The sequence below is a fragment of the Pleurodeles waltl genome, chromosome 1_1, assembly GCF_031143425.1.
Source record: "Pleurodeles waltl isolate 20211129_DDA chromosome 1_1, aPleWal1.hap1.20221129, whole genome shotgun sequence".
NCBI lineage: Eukaryota > Metazoa > Chordata > Amphibia > Caudata > Salamandridae > Pleurodeles > Pleurodeles waltl.
The window spans coordinates 15244223-15268159 of NC_090436.1; the positions used below are offsets into that span (position 1 = coordinate 15244223).

At 46.8% G+C, this 23937-nt stretch overlaps 1 protein-coding gene across 1 annotated transcript in view; it reads right to left on the reverse strand.

Annotated features, from left to right (window-relative positions):
• Positions 1–288: 288 nt before the first annotated feature.
• LOC138254477 (endonuclease domain-containing 1 protein-like) overlaps positions 289–23937 on the reverse strand; it is a 40327-nt gene continuing 16678 nt past the window's right edge. The window contains exons 2-3 of the mRNA XM_069205817.1: positions 14189–14487; positions 289–2109 (exon numbers count right to left, since the gene is read on the reverse strand). Coding sequence (XP_069061918.1) covers positions 1567–2109; positions 14189–14470 — 825 coding nt within the window. The 5' untranslated portion in view covers positions 14471–14487 and the 3' untranslated portion in view covers positions 289–1566. The remainder of the gene's footprint in view (positions 2110–14188; positions 14488–23937) is intronic.

Genomic DNA, 23937 nt, shown 5'->3' on the forward strand with positions numbered 1-23937 from the left:
CAAAGTCATTGGTCAAAACAAAATTTAACAAATGGCAGTACACCGAGTTAAGAATGCCCAAGGTTGTGGTGAAGTGTGAGTGGATGGGGAAACATCAAACGACTGGGATACAGGGAAAGGGTGTAAAACATAGGGATATTTAAGTGGTTGTGTGAATGTGTCAAATGCACCTACACGCTGCAGGTCAATTTCTTAGGGCACCTATTCTCTTCATGTGTTTTTCAAAGGTATAAAATATTTGTCAAAATATTCTTGCCTTGTCCGTGTTAATTGAAGCAGTGACAGGCATTTGTAATATGCAGCAAATTTATTTTATTTGAATTTTAGTTACAAGTGAATGACACTTTTATTTAGAGTGTTTAACCTAGGGTCAGTTTCATGAGAATAATGATCCCTCAACACCCCCCATTCTCATCTAACCCCCTACACTCACTCCCACTCACAACATAACCAGTTACACAATGCTTCATTGCTTGGAAGGAAGGTCTGCTCTTACATATATGAGAGGAATCTATGTGTATTTACACGGGAGCTAATGGAACCTAACATGGCTTTACAGCTGTCAGTCAGTAGCTATGCTATAGGATTAGAGCACGCGGCCGAGGGCAATAGCAGTCATTAAAGGCTCTTCCATGGGTTATAAGCCTGCGCCGCAGGCACAGACCTATAACGAGGGAGGGCACTTTAACGAGTGGTATCTCCCGAGGCATAAGAGGTATAATGCAGTTAGAGCATTCTAACCTAAACAAGGAAAAAGAAAGAAACAAGCATTGGCAAGTTTGAGCACCTCTGCTCATTGTTGTCTTGAGCCATTACATTGTCTTCAATGGAGCTCCCAGCGTTCTAATGTTCTAATGTTCTAATGGTTGTTATGTGTTCTCCGTAAAAGCTGTGGGGCATATTTATAAAACTGTCATGCAGCGAAGGGCAGCAAGTCTCTTTGCTGTGCTCCGTGAGTGGAAAAGGGCAGGTGTGACGAATACGGTGCATTCCTGTCCTTTCCCCTGCGCTGGCATTCAACCGGCTGCCTAGCACCAATGCGGCCACCCTTGCACCTTGCCTGCATTGTAAGAAGGATTGGGTTTGTGCAGGAAGGTGAAGGATTTTGGCATATTCCCATGTATACCACCACTTTTGGTGAATCTTGGAATGTGTCAAAATCCACGGTGGATACGTGGGACAACACCCACAGAAAGCCTCCTGGGGGCAGAGTAACGCTATGCAACATTTTGTGCTGCTTTATGCAGATTTATCAAGCCACCCAGGGCCACGGAAGGTGGCCTTGCATGGTTTGATAAATCACATTATGGATTTACGTGTTGCAAGAGCAATGCAACTCCTCTTATAACTATGCCCCCAAATGTCTAATGCCCAGAATGGTATAGCACTTTGCATGAGAGCTGTATATTTATATAGTGCTTCACCTATCTGGGATGGAATGGTCCAACCAAGAGGGAGAAGCTACACTGGGATGAAGGATGGAAGGGAGCATCTAAGCAACTATAACTCTGAAGGGATGTGAGTAGCATTCACCGGCCACAGGCTATTTTCATCTTCAGGCTCAAACTAAAGATTGTTTATGGGGCATTCCTCATGGAACAATCGGACACCTCGCTTTGTGTACTTGGCTATTTCTTCTTGTAAGTTCTTTATAGTGATTGGGTCTACTGTGCCTGTGCTAACATTGTTAGCAATCACGGCCCAGGACCTCACCCCTCCTCCTGGGGTAATACAGCAGGCTGCAGCCCACATCTTGCTGGGGACATTAACCCGCCCACTCAATATGGTCTTCTCCCCAGGGATGACGCCTACAATGGCGTAAGTCTTTTGGCACCCATTAGTGTTTTGTCTCATTGTGGCATCTTCATATTGTGCCCATAGCCCCTGGTTGAGTGTACTGTCCTGTGGCACAATGTTGGTTAAGGTGCAGGTGGACTCGGAGGCGGGTCTATCCACATGATGTGACGCGGGGTTGAGGTGTCCTCGGTCATAGTCTGCTGCAGCTCCTGCGTAATCAGCGTCAACAGCCTGGCTAGCCTCAAGCTTGATTCTGTCAATTTTCATAAGGCGATCCTCTTCCATTGCCTTGCTGTACGAGGTGTTCACAAGCTGCAAAATATGGAGAGCACAAGTTGTTAGGAGTCTCCTCAGATTAATATTTTACAATTTACCAGCTATACTCTTTTTATTTTTGTGTGATATAGAGGTCATATTTAGAGGTAGCTGTGTGCTTGTCGTGTAAAGCATTTGGCAGCTAAGCAGTGAAGCAGGGGACCACCTGGAACTAAACTTGAAATGCTTTTCTGCTCAAATGAACTAAATTCCAAACGTGGGGCAAGATTTATGAAAAAGTGGAGCAGTGCACATTGCGTCACTTGGAAAGGGGAAGAATGCCCTGTATTTTTCCTCCTACGCTTGTGCACAATGGGCTGCCTAGCGCCAATGCAGGCATCCTTGTACCATGGTGCAAGTGTGTCTGCAATGTATGCAGGATTGTTTCTGTGCAGGAAGGGGCACCTTCCTGCACAAAAACAATCCTGTGAGGCTTCATCATAAAGCACCTCTAGACTCCTTGAGAGGGGGTCAGTGCATCTGCACTGCTGGCCCTTTCATCTGATGAAGGGCAGAGGTCACAGCTTCTAGAAGGGGCGGCGTGGGGTGGCATAGAGGGAGGGAGAGGACTATGGCTGGAGGCCTGTTTAATGATTTTGTTACTTTTGGGACAGAGAAGAGAATCCATGTTATGTATGGCTCCCCCATTACTCCTCAGCCGCTGTTGAGCAGTGTAAACCAGGGGCAGATTTTGAGGACTATTCATAACATTAAATTATACGTTGTTAAAAATTAGGGGCTTATTAAGCATTGCTAATCTTTTTTAATGTCTGTGTTAGTCGATTCTTTCCTCGTTGGGTGGAATGTTCTATTAGCAACAGAGCCCTTCCACCCAAGGCTACACTTGTTGTTAAAGGCCCTTGGGTACCTGAGTGACATCATAGACACCTCAATCTGAGGGGGTAGCTTCGGGGGGTGGTGTTTAGGGTGTTACCCCTCCCTAAACAATGTATTGTGTAGTAAATGGTTGGGTACAGGTGCTTTCAGTCGGGTATGGTGAGGTGTCTGCTGGATTTCACCTGGGATTATTACAAATACGCAGACAAATCACTCACACACACTCGGTCTCTTGTCTCTGTTTTAAAGGTCTTACAAATGTTGCTTTGTTTGAAAAATATTGTGTTTTAAGTACTCCTAAAAATATGCACTGCCTTATAAGCCCCCCCTTGTGTCCTGCTTCTCATATAATGTATTTTCACAAGATTTGCCTGCGCTAACGTTGGTAAATCCGACGTTCACAGCACTGAACCTTAATAACCGAGCTACGTCCCTGCTCAAGCTTTTCTCTCATTGTCTACTTCCGAGGGCCATATCAGTTATTAAAAGCCCTGAGGAGGTGTGACGAGGACCTTCAACAATCAGTCCAACCTAGGGCAGAAGGGCTTTAATGCTGTTAGAACATTCCAGCTACTGAGGGAAATAATCTTTTAACATAAACAGGCTAAAACAGAAGGACAGACATTGCAACATTCCATCAGAAGATCTATACCAGCCATTACTGGCCCTAAAACGCTTTCTAGTCTTTAAAAGAGGTTTCAACGTGCCAATGGTCTACATTCGTTTAATGTTAGCGCTAGTGCTGGTGGCTTACAGCTTCTAAGTTAGAAAAGCAATTCTGGGGGCATATCTCGGCTCCAGAAGATGCTCATACCATCTTTGTTCATCTAATTTAAACTGACCTATCTAGGAAATTACCATCTATTGTGAGGTGTACCCCCATATTTTTGCCTCATTCTGTATTTGCTGACTAAAGAACCCTGTGCATTTTACTGCTTCTAACCAGTAGTGCCTGTGCTCCCCTTTTTAACATGGTCAAATTGTCGTATTCCTAATTGATCTATTCACCTTGCCTCAAGGACCGTATTATATGATGCAAAATGTACCCAGGGCCTAGAAGTTTAAAACGACCAGTGGACTGCAGCACATATTGTGCCATCCACTACAGCAGTGGTTCCCAAACTTTTTCGACCTGCTGCGCCCTTGACCAATTGGCCATTGGCCCCGGCTACCCGTCACATTACATTTATTTGGCAGGTGGGAGGAGGGCTACAGTGTGCACTGTAATTCTCATTCATCAGCCTTCTAGCAGAGACGTTGTATAATGATGGCTAATGCAGCATCAGTTCACAGTGAAGAAAAAGAGAATACATTAAAATGCCAAATGCAATCCTGGCAGCTTGTTGTTTCTGTACAGCATCAGACGCTGAAAGAGGATATGTGGAAATCCCTACTACATACATTCTGGAATCAAAAGTATATCAATTTGTTGAAGGAGTAAGTCTGAGTATCTATGGTCATTTAAAGGCCAGACTGACTGTTACTAACACAGGAATTTAGAAAACCATGTAAATACCAGCATGTTTCACTACTTCATCCAGCAAAGCTGAGAGAATGCAACAATGAAAACAAAACTGAGTCACCTTGAGTGTGTTAGGGCAGGGGTCCCATTCTTCTGAAAAACTGCAGTTTTTGTCTGTATGAGGTGGCTTACAAAAGTGGAAAAATGATGCAACTAGAGCTGCTGTTCCGAAGTCTGGAAATCTGTGCTCTTACAGGAACTGCAGTGCATTGAAACAATCTGCAAAGGTTCACTGCTGAGCAGCATTGATAGTTTTGAAGTGACCGTGGTACCCCTGGCTGAGATTAGTGGCGAACTGGGGTGCCACGGCGCACAGTTTGGGAACCACTGCACTACAGTGACAGAGAAAACATGGCTTAAGGCCTACCATTGGAGCCTGACCCTAGAAGTGTAGAAACTGCGGTTCAATATGTCAAAATAAACCCTTTTGACATAAAAACCTCATTTTTAAACATTAAGGGGGTTATTCTAACTTTGGAGGAGTGTTAATCCGTCCCAAAAGTGACGGTAAAGTGACGGATATACCACCAGCCGTATTACGAGTTCCATAGGATATAATGGACTCGTAATACGGCTGGTGGTAAATCCGTCACTTTTCCGTCACTTTTGGGATGGATTAACACCTCCTCCAAAGTTAGAATAACCCCCTAAGTCCCCACTATATAGGCCTTGTAGCCGGAAGGAAGAGTGCATGGTATGTAAAAGTAGGACATGTAGGAATTTAATGTTAACATGTCCTCACATTTACTATCACCTAGCAGCTATGTTCACTGTGGCAGGCTTAGCTTCCTATGTAGAAAACCAGAATACAGATTAACGTAATACTGTATCTCGCAAATGGGACCGGCTAAAAAATAATTAAACAGCCATTTTAAATAGTTAATAAAATTCAATCCAATCGTGAAGTCTGATTAATAAATATCAAGGAAAAGTAACTTTAAGAAAGTTATCTTTTCCCTGCCTGAAGTTCTGGAGGCGAATTTTCATTGGCTCTCTAGCTTCTTCCAACCAGTAATTCGCCTTGACTGTGTGAATAGGAGTGAAAAGTCTCCCAGGAGCAATAATATAGTGATCGGACAAGCACTACCAGCTCCATTTCTTGCTTTACTGGTGCACCATTGTTAGACTAGAAATAGTAAAAGGTGATGTCCAAAGCATATCTGGACACCAGTGGCGGGGTGTGTTCTCTCAATAAAAAGGAAGTTCACATTTGTGAAGCACAGTTTAGGTCCTAGTGGCAGAACTGTGGTGAAAATGTGCCTGGAGAAGAAGTATGAGTGAGCAGTGAAAGACGGTGATGCAAAACAGTGATTGAAGACTGTAGGAGGCTGGACTGGCTTGTAGTGAGTACCAAGGGGTACTTACACCTTGCACCAGGCCCAGTTATCCCTTATTAGTGTATAGGGTATCTAGCAGCATAGGCTGATAGATAATGGTAGCTTAGCAGAGCAGCTTAGGCTGAACTAGGAGACGAGTGAAGCTCCTACAGTACCACTAGTGTCACTTGCACAATATCATAAGAAAACACAATACACAGTTATACTAAAAATAAAGGTACTTTATTTTTATGACAATATGCCAAAGTATCTCAGAGTGTACCCTCAGTGAGAGGATAGGAAATATACACAAGATATATGTAAACAATACCAAAAATATGCAGTATAGTCTTAGAAAACAGTGCAAACAATGTATAGTTACAATAGGATGCAATGGGGACACATAGGGATAGGGGCAACACAAACCATATACTCCAAAAGTGGAATGCGAACCACGAATGGACCCCAAACCTATGTGACCTTGTAGAGGGTCGCTGGGACTATTAGAAAATAGTGAGGGTTAGAAAAATAGCCCACCCCAAGACCCTGAAAAGTGAGTGCAAAGTGCACTAAAGTTCCCCAAAGGACAAAGGAGTCGTGATAGGGGAATACTGCAGGAAAGACACAAACCAGCAATGCAACAACGATGGATTTCCAGTCGAGGGTACCTGTGGAACAAGGGGACCAAGTCCAAAAGTCACAAGCAAGTCGGAGATGGGCAGATGCCCAGGAAATGCCAGCTGTGGATGCAAAGAAGCTTCTACTGGACAGAAGAAGCTGAGGATTCTGCAGGAACGAAAAGGGCTAGAGACTTCCCCTTTGGAGGACGGATCCCTCTTGCCGTGGAAAGTTGTGCAGAAGTATTTTCCCGCCGAAAGACTGCCAACAAGCCTTGCTAGCTGCAAATCGTGCGGTAAGCGTTTTTGGATGCTGCTGTGGCCCAGGAGGGACCAGGATGTCGCAAATTGCGTCAGGAGAGAGAGGGGACGTCGAGCAAGACAAAAAGCCCTCTCAGCAGCAGGTAGCACCCGGAGAAGTGCCAGAAACAGGCACTATAAGGATGCGTGAAACGGTGCTCACCCGAAGATACACAAAGGAGTCCCACGTCGCCGGAGACCAACTTAGAAAGTCATGCAATGCAGGTTAGAGTGCTGTGGACCCAGGCTTGGCTGTGCACAAAGGATTTCCGCCGGAAGTGCACAGGGGCCGGAGTAGCTGCAAAAGTCCCGGTTCCCAGCAATGCAGTCTAGTGAGGTGAGGCAAGGACTTACCTCCACCAAACTTGGACTGAAGAGTCACTGGACTGTGGGGGTCACTTGGACAGAGTTGCTGGATTCGAGGGACCTCGCTCGTCGTGCTGAGAGGAGACCCAAGGGACAGGTAATGCAGCTTTTTGGTGCCTGCGGTTGCAGGGGGAAGATTCCGTCGACCCACGGGAGATTTCTTCGGAGCTTCTAGTGCAGAGAGGAGGCAGACTACCCCCACAGCATGCACCACCAGGAAAACAGTTGAGAAGGCGGCAGGATCAGCGTTACAGAGTTGCAGTAGTCGTCTTTGCTACTTTGTTGCAGTGTTGCAGGCTTCCAGCGCGGTCAGCAGTCGATTCCTTGGCAGAAGGTGAAGAGAGAGATGCAGAGGAACTCTGATGAGCTCTTGAATTCGTTATCTAAAGTTTCCCCAGAGACAGAGACCCTAAATAGCCAGAAAAGAGGGTTTGGCTACCTAGGAGAGAGGATAGGCTAGCAACACCTGAAGGAGCCTATCAGAAGGAGTCTCTGACGTCACCTGGTGGCACTGGCCACTCAGAGCAGTCCAGTGTGCCAGCAGCACCTCTGTTTCCAAGATGGCAGAGGTCTGGAGCACACTGGAGGAGCTCTGGACACCTCCCAGGGGAGGTGCAGGTCAGGGGAGGGGTCACTCCCCTTTCCTTTGTCCAGTTTCGCGCCAGAGCAGGGCTAAGGGGTCCCCTGAACCGGTGTAGACTGGCTTATGCAGAATTGGGCACATCTGTGCCCAAGAAAGCATTTCCAGAGGCTGGGGGAGGCTACTCCTCCCCTGCCTTCACACCATTTTCCAAAGGGAGAGGGTGTAACACCCTCTCTCAGAGGAAGTCCTTTGTTCTGCCATCCTGGGACAAGCCTGGCTTGACCCCAGGGGGGCAGAAACCTGTCTGAGGGGTTGGCAGCAGCAGCAGCTGCAGTGAAACCCCAGGAAAGGCAGTTTGGCAGTAGCAGGGTCTGTGCTACAGACCACTGGGATCATGGGATTGTGCCAACTATGCCAGGATGGCATAGAGGGGGCAATTCCATGATCATAGACATGTTACATGGCCATATTCCGAGTTACCATTGTGAAGCTACATATTGGTAGTGACCTATATGTAGTGCACGCGTGTAATGGTGTCCCCGCACTCACAAAGTCCGGGGAATTGGCCCTGAACAATGTGGGGGCACCTTGGCTAGTGCCAGGGTGTCCTCACACTAAGTAACTTTGCACCTAACCTTTACCAGGTAAAGGTTAGACATATAGGTGACTTATAAGTTACTTAAGTGCAGTGAAAAATGGCTGTGAAATAACAAGGACGTTATTTCACTCAGGCTGCAGTGGCAGGCCTGTGTAAGAATTGTCAGAGCTCCCTATGGATGGCAAAAGAAATGCTGCAGCCCATAGGGATCTCCTGGAACCCCAATACCCTGGGTACCTCAGTACCATATACTAGGGAATTATAAGGGTGTTCCAGTATGCCAATGTGAATTGGTAAAATTGGTCCCTAGTCTGTTAGTGACAATTTGTACAGAGAGAGCATAACCACTGAGGTTCTGGTTAGCAGAGCCTCAGTGAGACAGTTAGGCACCACACAGGGAACACATACATGTAGGCCACAAACTTATGAGCACTGGGGTCCTGACTAGCAGGGTCCCAGTGACACATAACAAACATACTGAAAACATAGGGTTTTCACTATGAGCACTGGGCCCTGGCTGGCAGGATCCCAGTGAGACAGTGAAAACACCCTGACATACACTCACAACCAGGCCAAAAGTGGGGGTAACAAGGCTAGAAAGAGGCTACTTTCTCACACCCTCTACACTAATAAGGGATACCTGGACCTGGTGCAAGGTGTAAGTACCCCTTGGTACTCACTACAAGCCAGGCCAGCCTCCTACATCGATCAACTCTCCATGTCAGAAAAGGGCTCAGAGACATTTCATTTCTCTGTCCATGGCGGTGACTTTCAGGTTCAGGTCTTTAAGTTGCAGTACCGTGGTTTCCAGCGTATTTTCTGTGTCTTTTACCCAGTCTGCTAACTTCCTTTGGTCGTCCCTGAGGAGCCCCACGTCTTCCGCCTGCATCACTATTTGTGTCTCCTGAGCTGTTTTGTCTCTTTGATTGCCTTCAGGATTGCTGGCGTTCTTGTTGTGCCAGTGCTGCAGAGTCCTCTCCTGCCTCTTATGAGGTCCCCAAGCCACTCCATCCTGGGAGACCTCCCTTCCTCCGCACTGTCCTCCCACAGTCGCTGCACAGTAGTAGTTTGGTCACACCTCAGGATTACAATATGCTGTCCCGCTCTGTCACCGGTATGCTTCTTGAGGGCCTCTGAGGAGTGTGTGGCAGCATAGCAGTGGAAGGGGGAGCACCGCGAATGCCGAGGTCAATGTCAATGGTCCAGAGGGAGATTGGGTGGGGGAAACATATCCAAGGGTCCTCAGGTTCCGTTCAGCTCGCACACTTCTGGTTTCAGGCAATCCCCACACTCATGTTTCCGCCTGCTCCTGGTTTAGGTCTTGTAGTCTGCGGCAGAAGAATCTCACCCCTGTGTAGTCTCCCCCAGAGGGGATGGGGAAGGGGGAGTAAGCCACATGCAAAGGAGTCAAGGGATCTCTCTCCGGGCATCACCCCAGCCCAGCTCTGCAGTAGTGGGTGTCGCCAGGCCAACCAAGCCTCACTGGTGGCCCCTGACCTCAGCCCCGTACCTGCCTTCTCTGCTTCAGCTTGTGGTTAAGACCCAGGCAGGAGGAAGCGGCCCACCAATCGTCTCTCTAGGTCATTGCCGCAGGCTTGGGTCATCCTCAGGTCCCAAGGTGCATTGCCACCCAAGTCCTTGTGGTCACTGCAGACCACAGGTCTCCTCCACCCAGTGCTTAATTTGTAAATAAAAACGTGCCGGTGCCCGAAGCTCTCCTGTGAAACACGCGTTTGCTGCAACTAAATGTGCAAACACAGAACATCAAGGCAGCGTAATCCTAAAGCCTTCTCAGGCCTCTTTAATCCATTTACAGCCACTCCCTGCCTCTTCAGCTCAGTCTTGCAGCCTTAGGCTCTCTCCCTTTGAACGCCTTTTTGTTTTTCTCTTCCCCCCGTCTTTCCCATATGTGTCTTTGGCTCGCAGTAAATGCCTGATGCAGAAAACCCATCACCGGTCCTCAAAAATAAGTACTGGTGCTCCACACCGGAAACAACAAGCACAAATGTAGCACTGCCTCCACCTCTCTTCGTTGCGGGTCAACCCATTTTCGGTTTGTTGTAGCCCTCCACACTCACCGCAGGGCGATATCCCTGCCAATGCTGTTCCACAAACTTAATGCATGCCGCGCCCACTCCGGGTCTGACCACCCGGTTGCTGGATCCGGGAGCAGTGCAGCACACCAACGGGCTCCCCGTCTTCCGGCTCGTCCAATGGCTGCCATGATTTGGCCTGGGCCAGCACTCTGTATCAGCCGGTAGTCTGACCTCAGGGTCCCATAACTCACCCCCTGCCCCACTGTGTGGGGGATGGCAGCAGTGGGGGGGGGCTCCATCAGGAAGGGTCCTTTGGAGTCTTGGTCAGGATTTATGCCCCCTGTTTCTGGCGAGGTCTAGCGGAGCTCCGGACTACACGTCCAAATCATCTGCTGGTCTAGCCACATCACCCCCAGTTCAACACATAAATGACCCTCCTGGCCAACACCATCAGATCACATGAACTCAACATTATCTCCTATGCCAATGACACCCAGCTTATCTGATGTCAGAAGACCCCTCCACCACCAGCTCCAGCTGCTACAGATGTATGGTAAATGTTACCGACTGGATGAAGTGCAGCTGTCTCAAGCTCAACACAGACAAGACAGAAGTCCAAATCTTTAGGAAGAACACCTCGCCATGGAATGACACTTGGTGGCCTGATGAACTTGGCCCTTCTCGCGCCCCGACAGACCATGCCTGCAACCTCTGCATCATCCTGGACAGCAAGTTAACTATGAAAAACCGGTAAACACAGTCCCATCTGCCTGCTTCCACACCCTACGCACGCTCCGTGAGATCTCCAGGTGGCTCCCAATCAACAACAGAAGGACTGTCACTCAAGTCCTTGTCACCAGCAGGCTGGACTACGGTAACAATATTTATGTAGGAATCACTGCACACCTCCTGAAGAGACTACAGACAACACAAAACTCAGCGGCAAGACCCATTCTTGACCTCTGCAGGTGGACTCACATCACCCCGCACCTCAAGAAGCTACACTGGCTCCTGATCCAGAAGAGATGCCAGTTCAAGATGATGACTCAGGCATACAAAGCACTGCACAACAAAGGACCAGCATACATCAACAAACAAATGACCTTACACCAACTGACCAGACACCAGCGATCTGCCTTTCTTTTCCTCGTAGACACCCTCTGTATCTGCTGATTCAACAACAGAGGAGGCTCCTTCTTTCACCTGGTGGCCAAAGCTTGGAACGACCCTTCCCTGCACCTCTGGAACACTGCATCGGTCCAGGAATTCAGAAAAGGACTTGAGACATGGTTGTTCGAATGAATAGAGCACTGCAAAGTAGCTAGCAACTCCAGTGCCTTGAGAACCTCACAGGTGATTTGCTGCGCTTTAGAAATCTTGATTGATTGATAGATTGATAGGTTTGCCACGGCAGCCTGTAGTGCAGTTTTAAACTGCCAATGTGACTTGACAAAATAAACTTTTTGCTAGGCCTAAACGTCCCTTTTTAATACACCCTAAGGTAGGACCCATAGGGCAGGGAGCACTGTATTCAAAATGTAGGACATGTGGGTTTAAGGTTTATAGGTCCTAGTACTGAAAAGCTCTTAAATTTGTTTTTCATTGCTCTTAGGTCCATCTCTCCAATTGGACAACATTGAAATATCTTATTACATTTGATAAGTGATAACTTTGGATAGGGAGCAGGTAGAGATGTGAGATGTCATGTTTATACTCAAAATAATTGTAATTCCAAATCCACTTTAATGCTAAAGTTTAAATTTCAGTCATAATTCTGAAAATGCCACTTTTAGAAATTTTACCTTTTCTTGTCCTAACCATTTGTGCCTTCCGCCAGTATCCTGTCTCAGCTCTAGGGTTTGTGTAACCCTACCAGAGAGTAGGACAAAGGGGATTGGAGTGAGTTCCTGATACTCAAGAAGTGCCTCCCGGGGTCTTGGACTCTTGGCTGGCATCAGCTGAGCTCCTCCTCTTAAGAAAAGGTCCATTTGCGCACCGGCTGCCTACACAAAACTCCAGTGAACCAGACTCTTTGTGCTGCAGCGATTGCCAGTGATGCCCACAGCACGAGATCTGCACTCCATGCTACAGTAGCAACAACCCGCAGTGACCGCCAATGAGAAGCTCCAGTGGCAACCATCTGCCATGCTCTCCCTGCTCCTTGCGGCTGCCTCCAGCGCCAATGGAACTCTTTGCGCCGGACTTTGAGAAGGTAACATTTTCAGCGGAATTGACCTTGTCCCTGTATTTGGTTCACGCTGCTTCGCAGTTGGCCTGCACCTGTGACTTTCCCCTGGTCTGGTGCGACCAGATGACCATGATTGTCGTTCTAGTGTCATTCTAATATAATTTTAATAAAAATTACTCTAGTTTTCTAATTTGGTTTGGAATTTTTATTGGGTTGTGTTTTCACTGTATTACTGTTTCTGTGCTGCATAAATACTTTACACTCTAAGTTAACCCTGACTGCATTTGTGCCAAGCTACCAGAGGGTTAAGCACGGCTGGATTCAGTGACTTTTGTGGTCACCCTGACAAGGATTGGAGTTGTTGCTTGAGAAGGATTTTCACCTCCCAACAATAACCCAGTTTCTTACAATTCACTTTTAGTGTGAATGGTGGCATCAATATATTTGTCAGACTTATTGGTTTTAACTGGAGTTTTATGAAAGGGATGCGTTCCTTTGTACTGGGCGGAATGGGGTAGGGTTTACTCTGTCTTAAGGTTTGTCCTATTAAGAATCTGTAACAATAATTTGCAATATTCTATTGAAATGATTAGCCCTTGTTTGTAGTAAGTAGTTAAAAACTAATAGAAACATTAAAAAAAATCTGTAATTAAAAAACCTGGTCCAAAATCAAGTCCATATATTTTTTAGTGGTTGTTGTAAACACAGTGATTTGTAATTGTGATTATTTTTAGGCATTTTAAACCCGCTTCCAATTTAAAGTTTACTACCAAAAAATAGAGATGTAAATGCCAGAATTGTGTTGGTAAGTATATAGAAGTAAGTATAGGCTTACTATCATTACCTATACATGTACATACCGTGACAATATGTATACCGTCAAGGTACATCAATGCAGATTTAAGACATGTAAGGGCATATCTACATACTTTAAATATATTCACAATATTTTGGTAGTTGATATTTTGGCAACAACATTTGGTGGGTCATCAAAAAACTCAAATTAAACACCACATTGGAAAGCATGTGCGTAAATCCTACATGTAAAGTACAGTACGTATTCAAAGAAAGTCACCAGAATCACCTGATTCAATGGGGGTAACAGAGCCTGGATCTGCAAACTGCCCAGCTAGATAATCAGAGATGGTACCTACCTGGGCCTCCATCATCCATTCGCTCCTATCTTCTCCAACACTCTCATTACTTCATCCCTCCTTTCTGGCCTCCACCTTCCATACCTTCCCCTCTCCTTCCCCTCTCCTTCCCTCGCCTCCCCTCCCAGAGATGGTACCTACCTGGGGTGCATCATCCATTCAGTCCTCTCCTCTTCTCATTTCTCTTCGCCTTCTCTTATCTTCATCAGCTCCACTCCCCAGAGATGGTATCTACCTGGTGCTCTATCATCCATTCAGTCCCATCTTCTCCACCCCTCTCCTTACTTCATCGCTCATTCTCACCCTTCATCTTCCATGCCCTCTCCTCTCCTTCTCTCCATTCCTCAGAGATGGTATATCCCTAGGGCTCTATCCTATGTTCAGTCCTCTCATCCCTTCCCCTCATTTCTCCTCCTTTCTCTTCATCTTCTATCAGCTCCCCTCTTCAGGGATGGTACATACCTGGGGTTCCATCATCCATTCAGTCATCTCCTCTCCCCTCATTTCTCCTCCCATACTCTCATCTTCTATTAGCCCCCCTCCCTGAGATGGTACCTACCTGTGGCTCTATCATCCATTCAACTCTTTCAGCCACCCCTCGTTCGTAGACGTAAGCAGAGTAGAGCGGAATGCGAAGATCACGGTCGTACATGGTGGCAAACCGATACTGATTCTCGTAGACTTGGCAAATCCGAGCTGGCCTTGTAGGTAAAATTCCAGTGGGCTCTGTTCCTTGGTAGAAAAACTGAGGGCAACCATTTTTAAATGTGTGCCGTATAACCTCTGCATTCCCCAGGGTGAGGCTGCACAAGATCACACCGATCACATGAAGCAGACACATGATGAAGTCGTCTCTCACTAAAAAACATTAAAAGAATACCAGGTTAATTTTGAGAAGAAATTACCACCATTGGCATGTTAATGGATATGTGAGTAGCAGGAGATATTGCTAGCAGCATTGCTGGCATGATAAAAACAAAAGCATTGGGGACCACCAGGAGCTACATTTCAGTAGCATGGCACAAGTACCTGGAGGTGGATTGTACAAAGGGCACTGCAGGCAAGTGGACCAGCTATTTCCCTCCCTGGGACCTCTGGTATTACGGAAGCTGCAGACACGTCTGCAGGATGTATCGTACCGGTGCACATTTAGCACAAGGGTGAGCTGTGGTGCTCTCCAGGTAGGTTGGACCAGTTGAAGAAGAAACAGGAATCAGAAAAGGTCAGAACAAGGAAGTTGAAGAAGAGATGAACGTATGTGAGTTAACTAATGGTGGGATTACAGAAGAGGAATGAAAGTCACCTCTTCTGCACGATTAGATGTTGGGTGTGGTGGTGGATGAGTTGAGGAAGGAGAAGGGAGACTGAAGTAAGCTCGGAAAAGTGTGGAGTTTGAGAAAGGAAGAACTGGTGGAGGACAATGATATTCTGTTAGGAGGCACAAAATTTACTCCAGCCAGTTCGCTGAGAAGCAAAGTGAGAGCATTAGGCCAAATAGGACATCTGGGGATTGTTAAAATGAAGAAGAGGTTGAGCTCCATGTTTTGGTGGCCTGGAATAGATGCTGAAGTGCAGAGGGTTGTCCGTGAATGTTTGTAGTTTAATCTTAATGACAAGATTCTAAGAACCATACATGCATCAATGGCGATGCATGAACTACCAAAACATCCATGGGATGAAATCTTAATTGACATTATAGGTCCTCTTAATAGGGAGCAGCATACACCATATTTGATTGTCTTACTGGCTTTATATTCCAGATGGGTGAAAGTGAAGTGTGTGTTTGTGTGTCATTTCTTCCACAAGTATTTTGACATTTTTTAATGGCATTTTAAAAGGAAACCTTTCCCAATTCTATTTTATCTGATAATGGTCCCCACTTTTGTTCACAGGAGTTTGGGAGTTTTTTGTAAGATAAAGGGGTGGTACACAAAATGACCTGTTTATATCATCCTCCAAACAATGGTGCAATTTAGAGGCTGAATAAAACTCTCAAAGAGAGTATACAATTGGTGAAAGCAAATGGGTTAGATTGGAGGCATTAATTGTAGGATGGAATAAGGGCATATGGAATGACTCCCCACCTATCGATAGGAAGAACGCCATTTGAATTATTTAAATGGAGGTCATCAAACACTCTGTTGACTGCCAGGTGGATGCTCTGGAACAAAGGTGTAAAGAACATGATGGTGGGGTATTGGAGCGAAAGAGAGAAACTAAAGCAACAGATGAGTTAAAATGGCTTGGAGAACAAAAGAAAGTAAAGGAACTGTTTGGTCAGAGTGGGTGATTTGGTTAAAATAAAGGCACCGGTGTTTTGTGCACCATTGTCACAATACACAAAATTTTATGATAACGGGTAAAGATCCCGCCATAGCTTTTTGGAACGAAAGCCCATCCATGCGATGATGGTCCACCCGCCGGATTTAGATGTTGGCGGTCCAATAGGCGATAGCCCACATTCATCCCACCATCTCTGGCAAGAAAGTCCACCCATGTCAACGGCATCATAGGAAATAGTGGCTACCAGCAGGATTCTAGCCACCTTTACTGCCGCACTGATGTGGATGTGCCTTATCGCCAAGCAAACTGTGTCAATCCGACCTCCAAACTTGAGTTGACGGATTGGGGGGGAAATGAGGTAAAAACATACCTTTTTTCCTCAAGTCCATTAATGTTTTTGACTGGACAAGACCTGTTGCCAGCGCTGCCACTGACACACAGAGAAAACAACCCGTGGCCAGACTCGAAGGTAAGGAACCCGCATTGGCAGGGTACGTTGGGTGGGCACTGCACATGAGGTGGGGACCATTGCACGCATATACATGTCACAGTCATTTTTTTTTGTTACTGTGACATGCATATGTCAGGAACACACATGAGTCATACATGCATGGGGACATACTGGTACAATACACATATCGCACACATACGCACATCATTGTGGTGTCATTATACATTGCCAAATGGATGGTGGCACTACAATAACAGTACAATTGCACTTGTCAACTGTGTGCACAATGCAAAGGGATCTGTTCCGGTAAGGTTGTACTGCCTGTTGTTGATGTGTGTCAGCGCATGCACCTGTGTGAGTGATTGGTTGGTTGGACTTGCTGAGGTGAAGGGAGCTGGAGTGGGTGGTGTGGTTGTGTCCATCTGTGTGCCACTTGCATATGGTTTTGGTTGTGTGTTGTGTTGCTGTGTGACAGATTCATGTCAGTAAGGATGGCTGGAGTCCTGCTGGCAGCTACTATTTCCAATGGCACAGTTGACGTGTGACGGAGATGGCGTGACTCAGGTCCTCTATCACCTATTGGACTGCAAATATCTAAATCAGGCGGGCGGACCGCTAAGGCGATCATGGGCGGTTTGAGCTCTGGTGGCGCCCTTTGCAACAGTCTTTTTTGGCACCCATCACCCCATGACCACCTCCTCAGATTCATTCACTACCATCTGACAAATGTGCCCCTCATCTCTCCATAACCCCCCTTCACATACATTCCTTTTGTTTTAACGTACTTGCAAAGGCTGGCTTTACTAATCCACTCAGCTATCCACATAAAATATAGTTCTGTTCTTTGCAGCAGCCATATTAACACTCTAGGCTACTTTATGGCGAGTCACAGCTGCCGCTGGACAAAACTCCGATCTGTCTCCCTAGCAGGAACATTAATTACAAGAGGTAGCTCAACATTTGAATTGTTTCCTGAAGGCTGGACGCACAAGGAACTTTTCAGCAGGTGGTTTTAAATTGCAAGTTTTGAAAGTGATTGCTAAACACAGCGCCCCCCTGAGGTCAGTGCCCCCAATCCATGTCAGCAGCCGGTGTGGCTGACCCCTCGCACTGTCCTAAAGCCGGCCCTGAAGGCGGTGGACGGGTTTTCAATTGGAAAACCGATGGTGGGACGATACCACCAAGATCTAAATCAGGCCCTTAATGAATATTGTAAATAGAGGGAGATGTGTGGTGCTCTCCTCTTGTGTGCAGCTCGGTATGAGATACATCTTGCAGGATAAGCACCGGAAGGAGAATGCCAGTTGAGGGTTGTTATTCATAGAATGTTGAATGCCGCTGTGACTGTTAGGGCAGTCAGTTGTGTGGTGTTTCAGCCGGCTGAGGTTTTTAATAAATGCACCTTCTTCTTGTGACTTATTTCATGGCGTGAAGCATAGTTATTGCTTCTTCACATGAGACTGTGGGGCGTGCCTTCTGCACTTCTATGACGTTCTAAGCGTGATTTATTGCAGCCCAAGTTAGAGTAGAAGTAACTGCATCAAATACACTTGATGGGCACTCTCCAACTTCTCTACACATTAAACATTCAAAGAACACACCAACTCCAGTGCTCTACATACAGTGGATACTGAGGGTCAAACTTTATAACTATAAACACACCTAAATATACTTTCCCCCTTAACAATAGGGACAATTTTATTATATTTTTAATAGGAAAATTAAAAGCTGTCTTAATTTAAAAAAAAAAAATTATGCACATACAAAATCTACACATTTCTTAGGTTTAACAATAGCTGCTCCAAATCTCCGTCATATTATAGTTTTGCTTTACATACATGTAGGATTTTCCATAATAATGGAATCTTATTCCTCATCATGCAGCGTATTTACATCATATGCTTCAAATTCATTCATCCAATCATAGTTGTACTTCGTAGTACCTTCTATAGGATAATTTCTTTCCTTGCCTCTGTATTTGGACAATCTACCTAATCTACATAAATGCCATACGTTACCATCACTCAACAAAGCTGAACTGCCAAAGAGCCCTTTCAGTCCTATAGATGTGTGCATACCTACAGTCACCCTTATGCTCCTTCTTGTCAAATTCACCAACCTTTAAATCAACTCCTTTAACCCCTTTTAAAATGTCACACCAGAATTTGTAAACCGCTTGTGCTCCCATTTATTAAATTAAACTGTAAGGCCTGTATTCTCACAATTTGTCATGCATTCTTGGTACTGGGCATTCATCTACCAGAACGTTTTTAGTTAAAATTCTGAAATCAACACACAATCTTAACCCTGCAGTTGGGACATCTTGCCACAAGGGGAGACATCCATTACGTAGACTCCACAGGTTCTATGACACCATTTTTGGCAAGTTTTTTTTTCTTCTACTGTAACCTCTTCCCTGATAACAATGGATTATGTCTCACATTATGTACACATGTTTGGCATCTAATTGTAAAATTATTTTGTGAAACAAATTGTTTAACATGCCTATATTTCCAGAGAACAACTTAGGAAATTCATCCAGTAGTACAAATATTTATTTCACTTCATGTGTGCCAAGAATTCATTAAATTTAGCAGCACCTGATGTGAAATAAATATTAGTATGATAAATGTACTGTATAAATCCAGAAGAGGTCCAGAATTTTTAACTTGTGATAGATATAGCAAATGTCAAAAAGATCAACTCCTTTTGCATAGAACCTGGTGACATGTCAATTAACACACAAAAAAGCCTTGTCCAATCTATAACAAAATGGTTCTCTTTTGTGTACAGATAAGTTGCCATATCCTGTAACCCGATGTTCCTCTGGCATGCACAAAATGTGTATTTTCCCCTTTGACTTTAAACTCTGCAAAACCATCCACGATGCCCTTCATAAGGTGGTGGCATGTTGAAAAACCACCATAGTGACCCCCGTAGTGTTACAGAAGTATATTGTAGAGTAATGCTGAATTGGATTCCACAATTCCTACACTCAAGATGGTGACAGGTAGAAAATCCTCGACGTGACCTCCGTGTGGATTATGATGATGTCGTGTAATGTCACTGACACACAAAAGCAGGTAGATGCACAGTGCATCAAGATGAGGTTGCGCGTGCAATGTTGGCATGCACCAGATTCCGAACGCTCTTATGGTTCAAAGGTAACACTGCTTTTGTAGAAATAGCAGCTGAATTATTTAAACCTTTTTTGTTTGAATGTACATAAGCTACCACTCCTGCAATTCTGTAGGCACATGGAGTTCCAGAGGTACGGTCTCTCAGACTCTGAAAAGTAAATTCTATATCAGGATCGGAGGCTCTGATTATGCTTCTGTTTCTTTACAACCAAAACCACAGCAGCAAATCAAAACATTGATGAACAAAAAACTACAAATCCCATGAGCATCAAAACACACTTCCTATTACACTTCCTTCCCAGTCCACCAATCACTGCTCCTCCATGTCCTCCAAACTGAGAAACACCATTCTGCTGCCTCTTTCTTTGCTGCTCCGCAGCCAAGAAAAGTGTCTCTCGATTCTGAATCTACCTCCCATTGTGATAATTTGCTTGTTCTGATATTTCGATTGTCTCAATATTGTTGTTTATTATTGCTTTATTATTCCATTATTATTGTTTGTTTCTGGTGTGATGCCTTTAGCTATGCTGTGGCCTGGTGGTTGTCGGCACGTGCGGTCTCTACTTACCCTATACTCTCCCCCTAATGTCAGGTTTCCAGAAGCGTTGGATCCCTAGCGTGCTCCTTACAGCAGCAAAATTTATCTGCCTCTTCCCTTGGGCATGAGGTCTGCAAGCATGTAGGTCAATTGGACGCCGCATGAAGTCTTCTTTCCTTTTCTATGGTCCATTTCTCCTTCACGGCTCCGCAGAGGTTGAAAGCGGCTGTGGTTGTCACTCCGGGTTTTAATAACAAGAGGCCCTGGCTCCCCTGCCCCATCAGGTCAAGAAGTATGCCATGAGCTTGGCTTAATAGTCCCTGTTTTTCTACTCCTGCCATAACCTTTGGAAAACTTTCTGTGATTGCGATCATTTTTGGAACCTGTGGCATTCCACATGGCAACTCCTCTCCCTGCTGCAACAGCTGAAATAATTCTTCTTACAGGCTGTGCCTGAGGAGCTCTCCATATCCTAATCTGGGTGTTATCTGGAGGCTGTTCCTCCCCCTCGCCCCCGGTTGCATTCCATTATCTGGAGATTTGGTAATCTGACATTGTAGGGAAGTACCCTCTTTCTTGGCATGGTTACCCCCATTTTCTGCCTGGTGTCAGTGTGCTTGACGGTGTCTACTGGGATCCTGCTAATCAGGACCCCAGTATGCTCTCTCCTTCCAAAATTGGTTGTGTGTTATTGTTAACACATTATTCCACCCACAATTGGCATACTGGTGCCCCCTTATAAGTCCCTAGTATATGGTACCTAGGTACCCAGGGCATTGGGGTTCCAATGGATCCCTATGAGCTGCAGCATATACTGTGCCACCCATAGGGAGCCCATGCAAAGTGTTTGCAGGACTGCCACTGCAGCCTGCGTAAAAAGGTGCAAGCACCCTTTCACTGCCATTTCACACTGCACCAGGTCACTTATAAGTCACCCCTATGGCAGGCCTTCCAGCCCAGAGGGCAGGGTGCAAAGTACCTGTGTGTGGGGGCACCCCTGCACTAGCAGAGGTGCCCCCATACCCCAGGCCCATGTTTCCAGACTTTGAGAGTGCGGGGACGCCATTTTATGCGTGTGCTGGGCGTAGGTCAATACCTCTGTCCAGCTACATAATGGTAACTCCGAATATGGTCATGTTTGTTATCAAACATGTTGGAATCATACCCTAATGCTTTTCCAAGCATTGGTTGTTTGATCCCATGCACTCCGGGGGCTCCTTAGAGGACCCCCAAGATTGCCATTCCAGCCTTCTGAAGTTTTCCAGGCAGCCCCAGCTGCTGCCATCTCACAGATAGGTTTCTGCCTTCCTGTTGCTTGATCTGATCAAGCCCAGGAAGGCAGAACAAAGGATTTCCTATGGCAGAGGGGTGTTACACCCTCTCCCTTTGGAAATAGGTGTTACAGGCTTGGGAGGAGTAGCCTCCCAAGCCGCTCGTAATGCTTTGAAGTGCACATTTGGTGCCCTCCTTGCATAAACCAGTCTACCCTGGTTCAGGGACCCCCTAGTCCCTGCTCTGGCACGAAACTGGACAAAGGAAAGGGGAGTGACCACTCCCCTGTCCATCACCACCTCCGGGGTGGTGCTCAAAGCTCCTCCAGAGGGTTCCTGGGTTTTGCCATCTTGAAAACAAGGTTGGCAGGGAACTCTGGGAACATCTAAGTGGACAGAGGAGAGCCCCCTTCTGATATGTGAGCACCCGTCTAGGTGTCCAATCCCCCTCTCAAGGCTATTTAGGGTCTCTCTCCTGAGTGTTTCCTAAGATTCTGATTGCAAGACTCCAGCAGGACTCCTCTGCATTCTCCACTTCGACTTCTCACTGAAGAAACTGTAACTGGACTCGCCAGGAACTCTACAAGCTACAACATAGAAGCAAGACGCCTTCTGCACCATTGTATCTTCAGCTCCTGCCAGCAATTGCAACTGGTTCCCGGTCGTGCATCCTCTGAGGACAGCCTGGTATCAGTCTGCATCAGAAGAGCAAAAGAATCCTCCTTGGGGTAAAGGAGTCACTCCCCGCATCTGCAGGTACTATCTGCATCGAAGACTGGTGGTGTGGATCCCGTCTCCTGCTCAGCTGCATGGATCCTGCAACACGGGTGGTGGACTGAAGTGGTCCAGACGGTCCTCTCTTCCAGCTGTCCAACGTTGGTGGAGGTAAGAGCTTGCCTCCTCACGCAAGACAGTACCCCTATGCACTGCGTATTTTGCACCTGCCAAGGCTTCCACAAAGTTCTTCATGCATCTTGTAGCTCCCGCCCCCAGCACACTATCCTGCACCACACAACTTCCTGAGTGGTTCTCTGGTGACGTGGGAGCCTTTGCTGTAGTGCTGCATGGGCCTCTTTTGCACCTTCTCTGTACCCATACTGTGGGACTCCTGTGTGCGTGGCCCGGTCTTCTGTGGGCTCTCTGAGTTGCTGAGAGCCCTCTTGGACTCCCCCTCCTGGGTAGAGTCCACCTGGTCCTTTCTGGTCCCGGGCAGCATAATTTTCTCCTAACCGCGAGACTTTGTGTTCCACGTCTCGTGGGTCGACTTCAGCGACGCAAACCAACTGCAATCTTCCATCCGGCGTAGGATATCATTTGCACCAACCAGGAATCCGACTCCGTCTTCTTGGGTGCAATTCTGACTGTTCTTCTTTACCGGTGGTTCCCCTTTTACACCTTCATCCAAGTTTGCAGGGGCTCCTCTTCTTCCTGGACTCTTCTGTGCTTCTTGGACTTGGTCCCCTTCTTCCACAGGTCTTCTTGTCCAGGAATCCACTGTTGGTGTCTTGCAGTCTCTTCTGGTTCTTGCATAATCCTGTTTCTCGTTTCTGTGTGTACTTTGGGAAAGTTACTGTACTTTACTCCTACTTTTCTGGGCACTGGGGTGGGTTCTAGTACTTACCTTCGGGGTTTTCTAGTACTCCCAGCTCCCCTCTACACACTAGACTTGCCTAGGTGGGGGACCAACATTCACATTCCACTTTCTTAGTATATGGTTTGTGCTTCCCCAGGCCCATTTCTGACTATTGTGATTTTCAGTAATTGCACTGTTTTCTATTTTTGGGCCTATTTCTGCATACTAGTGTATATTTTTGTGTATTATTTATCTCCTATGGGAGTCTCTATGGTATTTTTTATATGTGTGTCACCAAAATAAAGTACCTTTATTTTTGTAACACAGAGGCCCTGATTCTGACCTTGGCGGACGGCGGAGGCCGTCCGCCAAGGTACCGCCGTCAGAACACCGCACCGCGGTCGAAAGACCACTGCGGTGATTCTGAGATTTGCCCTGGGCTGGCGGGCGGCCGCCAAAAGGCCGCCCGCCAGCCCAGGGCAAATCAACCTTCCCACTAGGATGCCGGCTCAGAATTGAGCCGGCGGAGTGGGAAGGTGCGACAGGTGCAGTTGCACCCGTCGCGTATTTCAGTGTCTGCAAAGCAGACACTGAAATACTTTGCGGGGCCCTCTTACGGGGGCCCCTGCAGTGCCCATGCCATTGGCATGGGCACTGCAGGGGCCCCCAGGGGCCCCGCGGCACCCCCTACCGCCATCCTGTTCATGGCGGGCGAACCGCCATGAACAGGATGGCGGTAGGGGGTGTCTGAATCCCCATGGCGGCGGAGCGCGCTCCGCCGCCATGGAGGATTCAATGGGGCAGCGGTAAACCGGCGGGAGACCGCCGGTTTACCCTTTCTGACCGCGGCTGAACCGCCGCGGTCAGAATGCCCTCGGGAGCACCGCCAGCCTGTTGGCGGTGCTCCCGTGGTCGGTGACCCTGGCGGTCACCGGCCGCCAGGGTCAGAATGACCCCCAGAGTATTTTATTTCATGTATGTGAGTACTGTGTGACTACAGTGGTATTGCATGAGCGTTGCACGTCTCTTAGATAAGCCTTCGGTGCTCATCC